The following is a 16,747-nucleotide window of genomic DNA, read 5'->3' on the forward strand; positions in this document are numbered from 1 at the left end:
TATTTACATTTATTCAGATTACCAAAAGCACCTGACTCAAGTTCAGTCTTTGGGTTTCTTCTGGTTATGAAAGATGTAAAGAGTTCAATGACTGAGGTTTTGTTAAGTTGCACAGAGTTGTTTGGAGCAGCTCCTCATTCCTGCTGGGCTATACTAGGAGAAGCTGACTACCCAACCAAGGAATCTGGTGCCATATGCAGAGTATACTTCTGAGGCTTGAGATTATGTCATCTCATGTTTTCTTACATCCTGGAACACTGGGTCCCTAATCATGACTGACATTAATATGGTACAAAGAAGAAATCATAGTAATTCTAAAAGCAGCACTTAGGTTTCAATTTCCCTAACCATACTGGCCAGATGGCTGTTTTAAAAGAAAGTGAGGGCAGATATTTAAAGACTGACTTCATCCACTCCATTGCACTCTAGCTCTTTCTTTTACAGCATTTTAACAGAATTAAAATGACCTTTACATTACTGAATAATATTATAATATAATATTCAGTTATTTTACTGAATAATATATTCGGGGCTGATAAATTAAAACTCAGTAGTTTCAACTAATGTTCAGTCTCCCTGGATGATAACTATTTAGTATACCTGCAGAATCTGTAAATTCCCTCATGCCCTTTCTATTTTGTACAGAGAAACTCATTGTTTAACATAATCCTTTGTTCCTTAACTTTCATTTTATTTTATACTGCAGAAAACTTTTGTGCTCCAGACTGCAAACTTGGTCTGGAATTTTTTTTCTGGGCTTTCACTGCTCTCTGTGCAGTAGGTATGTGTTGTGCATCACCACATCCAATGTTTCCTTCCATCCCATTAGGCTGACTCTGCTCTCCTCTGACACCACTCAAGTACTGAATTTCCCAAAGACCCTTGCTGTGGTTTTATTTCATTCCATCAGTCCATTTTTCTGGCTTAACCCGTCTCATTTGCTGTTTCTGTCCCTGCAGACAGCTGACCTGGTAGAAGTTCCGGAGGAAGCCAATAGCTCTGCAGGCACCCTTGACATAAGCAGAAAACGCAGCAACAGCGGTGAGTGCCCCCAGGCCAGGACAGCACCTTCAGGTGTAAAGCCCCATGTGCAGCCTGTTTCAGGTGGGGGGTCATGGCATGTCCAGGTTTAGCGGTGTTCTGGTTTTCAGAGCAGGAGGTGAGTTGGTACAAGGATTTGAGGAATGCTTTTTTTGCCATTCAGATGAAATTGAAGCCACCACTTTCCTTAATGTGGTGTGTCCAAAACTGCTACTGGACAAGGTTCAGGTCCATTGCCTATCACATCTTTACTTCATAATCATGACTGTAGACTTAACATGCTTCACTTCCACGCTGGCAAAACAGAACCAAAAAAATACTTTCTTTTCCATACGTTTGATTTTTCTGCATGATTTTGTATATCACAACCTCTTTGGGACAGAAAATGAATCATAACAGATCTTCACATCTGTAAAATACAGAATGCAGTGAATTTTGATTATAATTGCAGCTGCTCAGTACAACTGTAGTATGTGCTCAGAAATATTAATGGCCCAATTCCTTCATTTGATTTGCAGTACAAAAGTAACATTTTTTTACATCATTGGCTTGATGAGATTTGAAAAGCAGCATAGCGTCAAAAGTTTAGTAATGAAATCTCATCCACCAAGAGTTGGTGTTTGTGACCCTGTTCTTGAATTCAGTCATGATGGTGGAAGTCATAAGCAAAAAGAGTTATTGATCAGCACAATTTCAGGCTCAAACCATCAGGACAACTTCTCTAGCAGCACCTGAAATCTCCTTTGCTGAATCTCACAAGATGTACAGAACAGAAACAAACCACAATGAGCATAACTTTTTTCTTCATGGTACCCCCAGTGCTCCTTACATACTGCTACCAATTCATGTAGGTAAAAGGCCAGCTTCAGCTGTCTGTTTCTATATTACACCACCTCTTTATTCCTTTCCTCCCCTCTTGATCCTATCACCTCTCCTCACTGTGTTGTCATTTCCTTCCTCTTGTTTTGTGAATGTCTCATCCATATTATCTGATTTCTCCTAAAATTTTTAAATTTTCTGTCTTGCAAGGGCAAGTTGACCTGACCTGGTTAGAGAATTTAGTCTGCACCACATTGTTTAATCCTGCCCACCTGAGATTAAATCAACCCTGTTTGAATGTTCAGATGACTTTTTATTCCTTTGCAAGTCAATACTTTCATTTCTGAAACCTTGAGAAACTTTTTTTTTTCTTTGAGATAGTATTCACTGAATGCACAGAAAAGCATTCAAGGAACATACTTAAAGAGATTAGTTTAAAAACTCAGCATGTGTCAAACCTCCAAATAACTTCCACGACACATTAACAATTCCTTTGATCAGCACTGGCTTTTTTACAATCCATCCTTTAGAGGCTCAGAATATAAATTATGCATCAGTCATTCCAAAAATTTTCTCTTGGTAGAGTTTTAATAAACTGCCTGCACTGTTTCCACAAGCTATGGAAATGGTAAAATCATTTTCAGAGTGCAAAAATCCCTGGGTTTTTTTTCCTTTTTTTTTTTTTTTTTTAATTTTTTTAAATTTTTTTTATTTTCTTTTGTCTGCTGATGCTAGGGCAAACAAATATGAAAATAGATTGATTTCTGTTGGGTGGAGATATGAGCAACATACCTCTATGGCCTTCTTGAAGTGCCTTCTATTAACATCCAGAGACCAAGAATTAAACATAGATTAAAAATTTAAGTACATTAAAAATGGTTTTGCAAAGTGACTCATGACTCCTTTTTCCTCAGTTGTCCACTGCCTCTTTATCAGGAAGTTCCACATTAATGCCTGGATGACTCAGGTCCATTCTGGTTGAGTTTGTGTTGTTTGGTTTTTTTCCTATTAAAATACCATTCTGTAAATAAGTATTTAGGAAAATGTACATTTGATGCTCTTTGGTAAAGGGAAACAGCAGAAAAGACAGCCTCCAGAAAAGGTAAAAGGACCTGGTAAAAGGACCCAGCACATGTGTGGCCATGCAATTTTCCTTGTAGAACTCCTATGACAACAGCTTCAAGGGGAGATTCTTTCATTCAGGCCCTGGCATAAATCTTATGAAGCAAAGCTCCCCAGTTTACATCTGGGGATCACAGTGAGATGATGGCATACCTAATTTCCAGCTCTTCAGCCTCCTCTAAATCAGTTACACTCTCACTGCTGTGAACTGCTGTCTGTAACAGAAGTCCCAAAAGCCATACTGTATTTTAAGTGACATCTGTGAGCCTGTTATCAACAGTGATTTGAGCATTTTCCCCTTGAATCAAATATGGGATGTCCTCCCTGCAAAGCCAGTTTTGGTGAGCACTTCTCAGCCATCAAAAGGATACAGTTCAGCTCCCTCCCCATGTGCTGGGTCAGCTCCACAGTTCATGAGGCTGTGCTTTAGTAACTTGCTTTATTTTCTGTCACCAAACAGGAATTACTTCAAACATGGTGCTGAAATACTTTTACTTCATCTGGTGAATGACTTTATGCAAGTCCAAAAGGCTCTAGGTTACCCAACTCAGTATTCACCAGAACATCTTCAATTTGCCTCCTAACTCCTGTTCTTCTGAATATGAAAAACAAAGCATAGCGATTTTAATAGGACTTAAACACTGTCAAATTGTAATAGCAACACTTTAAACTCCTTTCTACAGATGCCAGACATATATATATATATATCCCCCTATATTAATGATACAGGAAATTAGGTTTATTTCTAAGGTTTTCCTTCTGATACCTGTGATGGTCTGCAGGGTCAGAGTCCCTTTGCAACAGGACTTAGTGAGGAGCATATTGAGGCCCCAGGTCTGCTGCAGTCAGGACAGCCTGACACAACTTGTGGCATTTTCATGTTAAGTGTGGCAGGTATCATCTCTCATGCTCCCTTCACATTCACAGATTGAACTTTATGGCTGCAGCATTGTCTTACATTTTGTCAGAGAAGTGCTTATAAATGCCTGTCACCTTGCACAAAATCTTTCTCGTACATGTTGTGGCTGCCGTTTAGCTTGTCTTTTATCTGTTACAAGAACACTGTCATGTTTTTCAATATCCAAGTACAACTCTCTGCTATCAAGCAACCTTACTGTTTCCCTCATAAAGCTTCTCCAATTCTCAACCTGTTAGGTTGTCAACTACCATGTAAACTAGTCCCAGAAATATGTGTTTGTGAAGAAAAGGATGGGCAAGTGAAGGAATGGAGGTGATCTTGTTAAGGTGAAGAGTCTTAAACTACTCCTAAAATGTCATGTGTTTTCTTTATTTCAGTGTTTACATACTCTGAAAACGGCACAGAACACTTTGGAGAAGAACCAAAAAGTATACATTCCCCGGTATGAACATAGATTTTGTGATGATGCAATGGTAATGGGAACTCATGTAAAACTCCTGTTTTTATGGCTGTCTGAGGACCTTGACTAGGTCTGATGGGTCACTGATTTCTGACTGTCCTGTTCTTACACCATTTCTGGGCCTCTGGCCATGGCTGGAAGCAATATACATTCCTGAATGGCTTTTTGGTTTTTCCTTTGTCATCACTGTGTTTTTCTGCTTACTGCAAATTGATTTGGGAATACAAAAGACCCAGTGTGCAGTCCATGTAATTACAATAGAACTGCCATAATGTAAAAATCACAATTTGATTTTGAAAATTATTAAATGTTTGTTCTAGCTGCTTTTTTCCCCTCAGAATAACAGTGGAAAAAGCAAGAAGAGAGAATAGCTAGTCTTCTCTGTTGAAAACCCAATACAAAAACCTTTCACACATTAAAATCACTTTTAAAAAGTGATTTTCCTGCTCTGAATTTGGACCTGTGCACTGTACAATTCTATCTCTGTCCATAATGAGGAGTCTAGACTAGACACATTATATAATGCCAATAATACACTTCTGGGCTCATAAGAGTTATAATATATGCTACAGAGAGAAAAAAATGCACACTCATTTTTAAGAATTGTCCCAAAGACCAGCCAGTGCAAATTTCTGCTTGTATTCTTTGGAAGCCTGGAATTTGATCCTGGAGTTCAAGTAATCTTCTTTCTAAATTAAGATAGTTACTGCCTTAATGGCCTGCAATGTACCTGGGCCATAGTCCTCCAAGCTGTGAGAACAGAAAGATGATTCTGGCTAATTTATTGTAATACCAGGATCTGTTTCCTCTGTCTGTAACAAAGCAAGCCAAATTCCTTTACAGAGCAGATATTTAAATTTTCTCTTTCTCTTTTTTTTTTAAAGGGATCATTTTATAAAAGCACGTTACAAATGAACACCTATGTTGCCTTGTACAAATTTGTACCACAAGAAAATGAAGACTTGGAGATGAGGTAAACTCCAAAATATTTGTTAGTTGATTTGACACATTTGCACTGATGGTCATATGGTTACATGTGACTTTGAGGAAGGGAGAGTTTCTTCTGACATTTTTAACAGACATTTTTTATAGAGGCAACCATCTAGATACAAAGATGTTCTCGCTGTTAAAAAGAATAGATGGCCAATTCTTTTGGCAAGGATACAATAGATTAAAAGTTTCAAAAATACTTATATCACTTTAGGAGCAAGACAGCTTTCAGCAATAAAATGTTCTTAGTTGCTTTGTTTTTCAGTCAGAAGTTTTCAGCTAGGAATTCTCCACCAGATCTCATGCTAATGCTAAAAATTTTACCAGTCCTGTTTGATCCTCTCTCTTATTCAGTCATGTCTGAAAAAAGAGAATGGTGTCCAGCTGCTGAATGGCAGTGTTTTCACATGAGAACTTTGCAAAATAACCTTGTTAATTGCTATTTTTAGCACTTATTTCCTCTGCATCAGTTGCTTGCATTACAAGGCTTAATCCAAGCCCACTGAAGGAAAAACAACTTTTCTTTCATTGAAATTATTTTGTTCATGCTACTCACATTTTGCATGAGTCTTGCTAGAGATCTTACTGTGAAACATGTCACCTGTCTTCAAGGTATCCCTATACCAAAATAATCATGCATGTGCCACAGAATTTAAGGAACTGACAGAGAAATGCCCCTCTCCTCAGCACCTCAACACTGAAAGCCTTTTTCCTGTTCCCAGTTGTGCCTTCTCACTGCTCTGGAACTAAAAGGCAGGATGTAATGGAGAAATTACAAGTTTTCCTATCATTCTGCTTTACTGGAATTTCCTGATCATTATTTTAGGAATGTCAGCTCTTCAGAAAATAACCTCAGTATATGAGAACCTTTAGTGAAACTTGCCAGCTATTCTGCTTGAGAGATCCCCCTTTGCATCCTGCTCTTGAGGAGTGTATTCCATCTTATGCCTTTCTTCTATGACATAGAACATCTCTCAGGCAAGCCTGCACTGGACTACCATCCTCATCCAAACACAGAAATCCAGAAAATACATCAACCTTCAAAATCCTCCTGTTCCACATTTTAGAGGGAAAACCAGCCTGTGGTCTGAAATGTGCTCTTTCAGGGGACACCAGGCTCTTTCCAAGGATACCAGATAGGTTTTAGACTATTGGTACTCAACCACAGCAGTGCTGTTTGTCCCTCTGTCAGAAATTCAGTAATATATGTGTTAACATTGCTCCATAAGGAATGCCCAGTAGTTGGAAATGCTGTTTTGTTACTGCAAAACCAGGCAGGATCCAACTCAGTTGCATGAATTCCCATTTAGCATAGTGAGGGGCTGGAGGTGGGTTGGGCAGAGCAATGTTGTCAAGACTGACAAGCACTGTCCTGGGAACCCGAGTTAGGAACCAGCCAGGCGCTCATCAGCTCCATCACAAAAAAGAAAAATAGCAGGGGAAGAACTGAGAGGAAGAGTTAGGGCAGATTTCTGGAGTTCACAGCTCATCTCTGAGAGGATACAGTGAGGGGCAGATTACTGCAGTGAAGATGTGTAGCCCTGACTTCAGCTGAAATTAGAAGTTATTACAGCCTGAATTTCTTCCCTAACAGCAGGAGCAGTCAGTCAGATTTTCCAGTGCTCTGGCATAAGTAAAATAGTAGGACATTGCAGTAATACACTTATTCTAAGAGATAGCTTTACAAGAGTGAATCCTGAAGACAAGCAACCCCATGTTCCAGACACTGCAGAGAATAGAATGGAATGGGAATAGGAATAGAGAATAGGATAGAATAGAATAGAATAGAATAGAATAGAATAGAATAGAATAGAATAGAATAGAAATTAGAATAGTTGGAAGGGACCTACACAAATGCTTATTTTGCCACCTCCTGAAATCCATATCACTGAGGTAGAGAAGACAACTTATCCAGGGTTGTAATTTACAGAAAAAAAGATGAGACCTGACTTATTTCAACCAGTAGTAAGAACCAAGCGGGTTGCCCCCTATCAGAAATTAGCAGCCTAAATGTAGGATGCAAAAATAACAGGTCCAGATGGGATTTCTATTTTGAATCCTTTTTGGAGATTAAAGACATCCATAATAGCTCTCTTCTAGGGAAAAAAAAACAAATTAACAAAAATTAACAAATTAACAAAATCAGCAGGCCTTCAACCTAAAATTCTCTGAGCTCAGATAAATGACAAGGGAGAAACTTTAGGTTCAATTGCCATCTTTCTCTGACAGCCAAACAAATTTATATTTTCTGGGTTATTTTTCTAACAGTGGCTGAAGACAACTGGGTTGACAAGGCCCTCTAAATCCTTCTTGTTGAAAGTGTTTTTCCTTTCAGTGTAAGGGCTCCAGTGGTGTTGGCCCCACACTATTCACTTTGAAGTTATGGGTTCCATAAAAAACCCTTTGAGTATTTAATATAAAATATTAACTGTAGTAAAGGACTCAGATATTCATTCCCATTGAAAAAATCTTTTATCACTGGGATACCAAGTTATCCATTTTGTCTGGTTTCCTTCCTCACCTCAGCAACATTAAATTATTCCAAACATATTGAGACAGGTTCTTGAGGAGGGCTTGAGGAAAATTCTGTTTTGGATTGCACAGCATTAGAAGACTAAATGCCTGTTTTTCCAGTTGTCAGCAGCAATGATAACCAATTGGGAAGTGGACCAAAGAGGCCCACCACTGACCACACCTCCAGCTGCATCCTGGACAGGTCCACGTTTCCTATGCTGGTTCTGAAGACACCTGTTAAATTGGACCTGTTATCCATCATAAGAGATGCTCCAGATGTGTTTGCAGGCTCTTGTGCTGATACCTCAACAACACAGTGAGCCTAACAGGGAAAGCTGAATAATGAGGGGTCACAATTAATTTTATTTAGATCAAGAAATGTCTCTAATCCAGCAAACAGAGCTTTCTGGAGTTAATCCCTTTGGAAAGGTCTCCCACTTACTTTCTACAACATACCACTATTATAATCATGTAGGAATGTTGATTAAGTGTCACCACTTAATGGTGGGGGCGGGGGGGGAAGGTCAAATAGCTGTTCAACTACCTTCACAAATTCAGCTTAGAAAATTTTGTTATTAGTGTTTCCAGACAAATTCTTTTCCTAGCTCTGCTTTGGAACTAGTCAGTTGGATGCTGATAGTTAGCAATTACAACTCAGCACCACACGCTATAAAGGTAAATATGTCCCATTCAAATCAAAAAGACATTCTTGGGCAGAATTATATCCCTGCTGACTAATTGCCTTTGTCAGTAAAATAGAACTATTTTCCTGCTGCCTTCCTTCTGCAATCACAGCTTGAAAACACAGATGATGAATTAGTGTGTCCCAACAGTGTGAAATGTCTTAAAGTAAAGCGATAATGCATTTAACAAAGGGGGGCTGTATTTTAAACAGTTCCTTAATAAACAGGAAGCAAAACTTCCAGTTCACAGACATTGTCTCAAAACAAAGATCTAGCCCCAAGATACAGACACTCTCTTCCTACATTAGCATATGTGACTGAAGAAAACCTGGCCACTTTATTGAGTCTATCTTCAGTGAATGCTCAGAAAAAATAATCATGGAAGGACCACCTTCCTATTAGAAGGGAATTGTGGAAGCTGATTCAACATGACAATTAAGAGTCATCTTACATACTATTTCTCTTCTAATCACAGGCCAGGGGATATGATCACCCTTCTGGAAGACTCTAATGAAGACTGGTGGAAGGTATGTGCTAGTCAGTTTATATCTGTTTTCTTTCCAAAAGGAAAAAAAAAATCTTGTTTTCAATACTGAATTCATGTTAAAGCTGCTACTTAAAGTTAACAGTCTTCTACTGTCAATATGTTTCTTTCATAGGGGAGAATTGATGACAGAACTGGATATTTTCCTGCTAACTTTGTTCAGAGAGTGCAACAAAATGAGAAGATTTACAGGTGTATCAGGACATTCATTGGCTGCAAGGAACAGGGACAGATAACTCTGAAAGAGAACCAGGTAATATCCTCTGTGCTGAACCCTCACTGGAGTAGAGCATCCAGCAGTGTTACCAATGAGTGACAGGAAAATTTTGCAAGATGAGGACAGGCAGACTTTTTCACTGCAATTTTACAAGATTTATTATTTGTATGGTAACAGTGTCTAGTAGCCAGTTAAGAGCAGTGTTTGTCTTGTGCAAACACATACTCAGTGCCTAACACAGCCTGAATTTTCAGTCTCACAGACATTCAGAGTGGTGCTTTACACATTTCTCATCCTCTTACTGATTTGAGAGGGATGAGCACAGAGTCTTAGAAGTAGATCTTGTGTACCTGAAAAATGATCTGATTTTCTCCTCACCATTAGGACTAATCTAATAAAAGATTAGTTCTCCACAGACCTTAACTTACCTAAAGATCTAAGCACTGTGCATTGTCTTTGCTTCAACAGGAACAGAGTTAAGACAGCATCACACAAAGCTGTAAATCCTAAATATAACACTTGTTCACCAGTTGCAAGGTATATTTAACCCCTATTTTTTTTTTTTTTTTTTGTGTCACCACTTAAATACCTTCTCTACAGGCTGTAATACATTTTAAGTTATAAGTGCTTCTGCGAGCTCCAGTACACTCCATACAGTGAGGACTTACAGGGTCCATTCACCCTGGTGCATTTTCAGCAGCTCCTTCTAGTTTGTGTCCTGCAGGTGGGTTCACTAGGCACACACCATGACTCAAAACCTGCATTAAGGGACAGGTTTGTGACATAAACTCATGTAAACAGGAGGATGACATACTAAGGGTGATACACAGCTGGTGTTCTCTGATATCTGGATGTAATAAAAAGGTAGATTTTTCTCACTGTACCTCGTGAAGCCCAATGCTCTTCTGCTTCATTAGGTCTTTCCTTTCCTATGGCAACTGTGTCACATTAGAAATGTTTTTCCCTACAGCCTGAACAGCCACTGATTTTAATAAAATGGAGAAGAAGTCAGAACCAGTGTGGATTTCAGGGCCATAAATTTTTCTATGCAGGACTTCTTTTACACTTCCTTCCACTGGTGGATAAGATTAACTTACAGCTTGGTTGATGATGATTTGCAACACAGCAAAACATAGAAGTGCTAACAATCCTTGGGTGCACACAGCTTTCTAAGGAAGGCACAGAGATACCATGACCAGAATATATTTTAACTACCTTGTGCAGCTCTGCAGTTTCTAGAAAGAAAGTTCTTACATTCTTTTTACACATCTCTTAATTTTTTTCTGTCTGTGCACACAGACAAAAGAAATATTACTAGAGTAGAACAAGAACTTTTGGAGGCTTTGTGTTCTAAAATAAGCAATACACAAGGGCAAAGGCAGGAAATGGTTGTGTTGGAACATGGCATGTCAGCATGAGGGAATGGTCAAGATCTGCATCACTTCTCATTAGTGGGCGTACCAGATCACCTCTGTCAGCATGGCTACTGCTGCAAGCACTGAGAGCCCAGTTGCTTGCCTCAGTCCTCACAAAACCACAGTTTCCAAGTGGGCAGCTCTGGCAGCTTCATCTAAACACAACAGCCTTCATATTGTCCCTATTTCATCATAGCATCCCAAAGGGAGCTGGGAGTCAGGGGTGTCTCATCATCTCTGGCAAGGCAGGAGGTAAAGAAAGGGATGAATCTATCCTGTCTCTGTACTACCTCCTTTTTTTTTTAGAAAACTTTTTCAGCTCTATCTCAAACCCACACAAATGCTGAGGCTGAATATGAATGCTGCTGGGTGCTCGCTCCATGTGGGAGAGGCTCCAGAGGAAGAAAGAAATAAATATTTGTTGTGAAACAGGGGGCAGAGATCAGGCTGCACAAACACATGAATGCAGAGACATGAGAAGAAAGGAGCACAGCAAACATATCCTGCTCCACTCTCACACAGATTATGCAAAAGGGAGACATTTAAGTAGCTTGAAGGCCATTTTGGGTAATTTCCAGGTGGGACAGCCACAGTGAGGTCATGGACACTCATCTGCTTCCCTCTGTTGCTCCATACAGAGAACAATTTTCTGTATTTTTTTAACAGAAGAACAACTCTGCCTTCACTGTGGAAAAACTATTACAGTGAAAAACATTTTAATTGTTATTGGGAATTTTTTACTTTAAAAGTTTATTTTGTATTTCCAAAGTCCAATTTCTTCTTTCTTCAGCCATTTGTTTTTTGTTTTTATTTCTCCATTGTTTTCCATGTGAAGCAGAGAGAGAGAGAGAGAGATGCAATAGGGGAAGGCATGAAGGAAAAAAAGTCATCTGAATGGGACTTGGGGGGAAAACTTTGGGAGAATTTATTTGTTTGTCTTTTGTTCTATTGGGAATTTCTGTGGGATGTCATCAGCCATGTTACCTGTCTCTGGGCACAGTGTGCAGAGCGCTGTGACTGCAATAGATGTACAATGTGCAAAGCACTGATTTACCAAGTAAGGGAGATTATTCATCACTACAAATCCCTGTCAAGTCTCACTTTAGCTAGAAAAACTAATTAACTGGTCTAATAAATTCCTGAGACTATAGTATGGCAAAGTTACTTCACTGAGTCACTTTCCATGTGGTCTAACAAGAGTACAGAACCATTCTGACAACAAAGGCAAGGATGATATATTAACAGAAAAACTTATCAAGTGACAATAATATGAATTTTATTTAGATTGCTTGATACTTTCAATGATTTATCCTTCAGGTCTCTGTCCCCTCATGCCCTACATGAATTTTGCTGAGTAAAAAGTCTACTCTTGTAAGGCAAAATAAATTCAGATCAACAATGCCAAGTGGCTACCCTAAGAAAAGCCATTTTAGGCAAACAGAGATTTTTCAAAGTTTGAGGCACAGTGAGTAAGACTTCTTCTGGAACCATTTGGCAGTTTCATGCCTCAGAAATAACATTTAGAGTTTCAGCTTCATGCAAACCTCTATGGGAAAGCCAGTATTCAGGGAGAGGACTGAAGAATAACCACACAATTTGTTCACCCATCTTGAGCAACATGCACAAACTAGTCTTCACAAGGATCCCTTGAAAATTTCACTATGCAATATGAAACCCAGGCTGGAGGAGAAAAAGTGTACTGCTTCAGAGATGCCGACATCTTGGTGTTTAGGGTTCACTGACAGATTTTTGAGTCTTAAAGCCACTTCAGAAGATGACTGGGCACCACGGGGCTCAGTCAGAGATCTGTAGGAAGTAGGCAGGCATAGACCCTGGCATCAGTAAAGCAAGATTATCCATAAGAAAACCAAACCTGGCCAATTTCAGTGGCTCCCCACACTTGTAAGCTGCTCTCACAAACAATATGAACTGCATAATTTCCAACTCTGATTGACTGTTCCATCACTTGTATATATAAAATTTTCTCCAGTGTGTAACTTCTGCCCTAGGCTACCCAAATTCATTACCAAACATTATACAAATACTTCTTTGCATGACAACAGACTCTGATTTTACCTCTATTCACAAAATAAAAAACAATTTCAATATCTAATGTATCATCAATATTTGGAAAAACATATCTTAAAATGTCTTTAAGATATTAGATCATCCTTATTTTTAAAGTCAAAATAATCTGTTTGAATGTCTGCTTTTACTTTGAAAAAGATCCTACTCACACCCTTGCCTGGCTGCCTCTGACACCTACAGTCACACTAATACAAATTACTTTAGAACTGGGCTTTTTGTAATTAAATACCACAATTGATTTTAAGTTGCACAAGTGATCTTGGGCAACAGAAATTATCCCAAACTGTGACATTTGTAACAAACTGAGGATCAGAATCTCTTTGCCTCGTCCAGATTGCACTGTGAGTTTACACACAAGTCAGTGCAACAAACCCATTTTCTGTTGGGTGTTTTACAAACGTCACATATCCACAAGGCTAGGCTTAATAAGGCAGGCTTGGAGGACAGGTCTGCAGACCAAGAGGAAATCCACCTCTCTCAGGTCTTCTGATTAGCCTGGATGCTCTATTGCTACCTGGCTTTTCACCTCATTTCTTTGGAGTTACTTTATGCCCCCATATTTTTAGGATGCTGTAAACGAAGCTGAGCTCCTAAGAGCATGACTCAGCTGCCTTTGGAAATCGGTTTCATCACAGTGACTTATGCATTCAAATTAAATCACTTCAAAGGCAAACTCATCACTGAAAGTGATGTTGCAGTTCCTCATGTGGTCCCCAGCTCTAAGTGATGCACTTCACAGCTAGGCTGAAAGAGAACAGGGTCGCTTTCCAGCTCTCTCTGATTTCCATTGACGTCAGCCTTGCTGAAAAGGGATGGGTGTCCCCATTCATTCAGGTGTGCTGAGTGGCACAAAAGATTTTCCAGAGTCCAAAACAAGGGCACAGGTCATTATGCATCCAATCTAGTCCAGGTCTTCTTTAAAACCTTAAGTGATATAGGTAAAACAAGACAGTGATCTCAGTCCAAAAGTTAGTGAAACAACTGATATAAGCCCTTCATCATCATTTACACTACAACTATATGGTTATGGAAACTGAACTGCTTAGCATTTCCATCCACAAGGTTCACGTAGGCAAGGACCTCAGTGCACTGGCAGCAGCAGATGTAGAAGCTCACAGTATCCCTGTGCTGTCATTCTTGCAAACACAAGGCTTGAACTTGCAGACCTCTTGACCTGGCACTCTCTGTGGGCCCCCAGACAGCTCTTGAAACTGTACTGCCCTCATAACCAAAGTCCGACTTCATCAGAACCAGTCTGTGGCTGTCAGATGGGTTAATTATGTGGAAGAAAGAAGAGAAGACAGCTGCAAAAAGTTGCAGGAAGTTCAAAATTACTCCCAAAGAGAACTGGCCATTTAAGCCCAAATTCAAAGCATAGGATTTAGAAGAACAGGAAAGACCATGCAGGTCAAAGGACAATTTCCTAATTGCTCATCTCCCCCACCTGCTCAGGGCTGACTGACAGATAAAAAATTCTCAGGGCGGCCATTGTCAAGTTCAGACAACAGTCACAATCTGAATGTTTGAGTTTTTTAGTGTTTTGACTATTTTTTAAAGAAAATGAGATGAAAGAATGGGGAAGTAACTTTATAATGATAGATCCTACTTTCAGATAATTCTGAAGATAACTTGTTGAGTGAGAAATAGCCTGAGATGTGGTTTCTTGTCCTGTGGCTTACTCACTACTAATCTCTTGAGCCAGAGTGCAGGGGGAAAATCTCAACTGTCCCCCTTTGTGTTCCTACCAAATTCACTGGAGAGTGGTTTCTCTGGCTCACTTTTCTAGTCTGGCCAGCAGCCTGCCACTCAAAACATCCCAGCCTGAGTAGTTGACACTTTAAACAGTTTCCAGCTTTATCCAGAAAACCACCATGGCCACCTGTCTGTCCCTGTGGCTCCTCATGCCTTCACAACCTTAATCTTTGCCATCTCTCATCAGGGCTAATCCTCAACAACACCTGATTCATTGGGTGAAATCCAAAGCTCTGGATGCTACCATGTCCTCATCTGGGATTACTCTGAAATTACACCCATGCAAGAAAATCAAGAGCTGAATCTCCTGGCTACAACTTGTGGGTGAAATCCTTGGCAGCATAAATAAAAGGATATGAGAGCAAAAGTGGAAATAGATGAGAGCAAAAGTGGCCGGTGTTTTATTCAGTCTTCTCTGAAAACTGCAGAATTTGAAGCAGCTCCAGGGTTTTGCAAAGTTCCAGCAGCTGCCACAGACCCAGGAGACCTCCTGAGTCACACAGGATTATCAAAGTGTGGCATATTGTGGCCAAGCTTACCCTGTTCCTGAGACCTACCCTTCCTTGGAAGTTAGTGGGAAAGAACTCTGCCATGTGGGGTGTCGCACATTCAAGGCTTAGTGTCTTAGTATGAGAGAATTTCAGCGGGAATTTGGGAGAATTCAGATCTATATATTGGTAGAGTGAGAGTTCTCACATAACGCATTGTACTCTTCATGCCCAGAGAAGATCTAAAGTTATTGCTGTAGCAGAGCACTCTCACTGTTATCAAGGAGCACTCAAAAGAACAAGAAAAATAATACCCCACACCACTGAAAAAAGAAGAAATCCACCATATTTTTCACTCCAAAAACAAACAGTGCTCAGAAAACTCAGTATTTTTCTTTTATCCACAAATCATTCTGCTGACAATACAAGACAACAGGGAAAACCACTCTGTTCTTCCAATATGATCTGCACAGCACTGGAAGATTCAAGGAAAAAAAATGTGTCAGGGTTAGTGAGAAATGTAGACCTGCTGGATACGTAATTATTTTAGGCGTCCTATCAAAAAGCTAGATGTCTTTCAGACATCTTCAGCCTTCATCATCTTCAGGAGAAAAACACAATGATGTAGTGAATCACACCTTTTAACCAACTAGTTATGGAAAGCTGCAAAGGCTCATGGCAGTAGGGATCAGCTGAGAAGGGGAACTTTTAGCTAATGCTATTTCCCAGACTTGGATTGTCTTCCATACTTGACTACCCTTAGTCTTGGTTTCCTTGTAGGCTTTTTCTCTCATCATTTCTTTCTCAGAGACCAACATGTAACAGTAGTTAGAAACACCTTTTTCTGTCCACATGCTTTGCACCTCTCTGTTTTGAACGGTGATATGACAGTGGAGGAAGCTGATGCTGCGCTGGGGATTCATTATATAAATGAGCTTGGCTGTTTTTCAACAGCATCAATTGAACCAGACAGCATCAATTCTAGACCTCTCCCACGCTTACCATGTGATTTAGCCCAAACAATAATACATTATTCTTTCTAATTGCATGTCAGCCCTGTTGGTGTGCTCAGCCATTCTGCCCCAGGGATCCAATTCAGTTAGTGTTGAGTAGGCAGGATAAGTAAGAAAATTAATGAGTCCATTTACTTTCCAAGATTTTGTTTGCAGGTACAGTGCACCACCCTATTTCCAAATACTAGAGGTGGTAAATATTAAGCAGCTTCACCTCCTTCTCATAACCTTTCATTTCCTTCTGGCAGCATCAGTGCTGCTAATAAATTTTATGTATGCAACAGCAGGACAAGCTGGCCTGGAATTAAGAAGTGGTATTTAGGTGTCACCCATAATAGTCATGCTGAAATGGATTTATCCAGGAACACTTTAGAGCTATTTTTGTTCATTTCATATTCTCTGAATTATTGTAAATAAACATTGTAAATACTTATCAGACAGAGATGAGTGTTAGTTCAGATAGAGGGCTGGCACTGACATCATGAGAAATCAGTCCGTGGAGTGGTCTCAATAGGACCGTCAGTTTTCCAGCCATATTTTAACATTGTTTGACTAGTAGGAAATATATAGTTCTTTGGCACAGACTTTTGAAAACAAGTCTTTATTTGGTGTGGTGCTGTGCCCAGTCTAAAGTGCCTGTGCTACTAGGCTTTCAAATGGCTCGGCCTTTTCCAGATGTTTC

General features: G+C 39.6%; 1 protein-coding gene across 1 annotated transcript in view; it reads left to right on the forward strand.

The window, feature by feature from the left end:
* The window catches only part of STAC (SH3 and cysteine rich domain), a 69,979-nt gene that overhangs the window by 49,466 nt on the left and 3,766 nt on the right, over positions 1-16,747 (forward strand). Inside the window, exons 6-10 of the mRNA XM_023919458.2 lie at positions 960-1,041; positions 4,279-4,343; positions 5,246-5,334; positions 9,024-9,075; positions 9,208-9,345. Of these exons, the coding sequence (XP_023775226.1) occupies positions 960-1,041; positions 4,279-4,343; positions 5,246-5,334; positions 9,024-9,075; positions 9,208-9,345 (426 nt within the window). The remainder of the gene's footprint in view (positions 1-959; positions 1,042-4,278; positions 4,344-5,245; positions 5,335-9,023; positions 9,076-9,207; positions 9,346-16,747) is intronic.

This window comes from Cyanistes caeruleus, chromosome 1, assembly GCF_971803275.1.
Source record: "Cyanistes caeruleus chromosome 1, bCyaCae1.hap1.1, whole genome shotgun sequence".
NCBI classification, from domain to species: Eukaryota; Metazoa; Chordata; class Aves; order Passeriformes; family Paridae; genus Cyanistes; species Cyanistes caeruleus.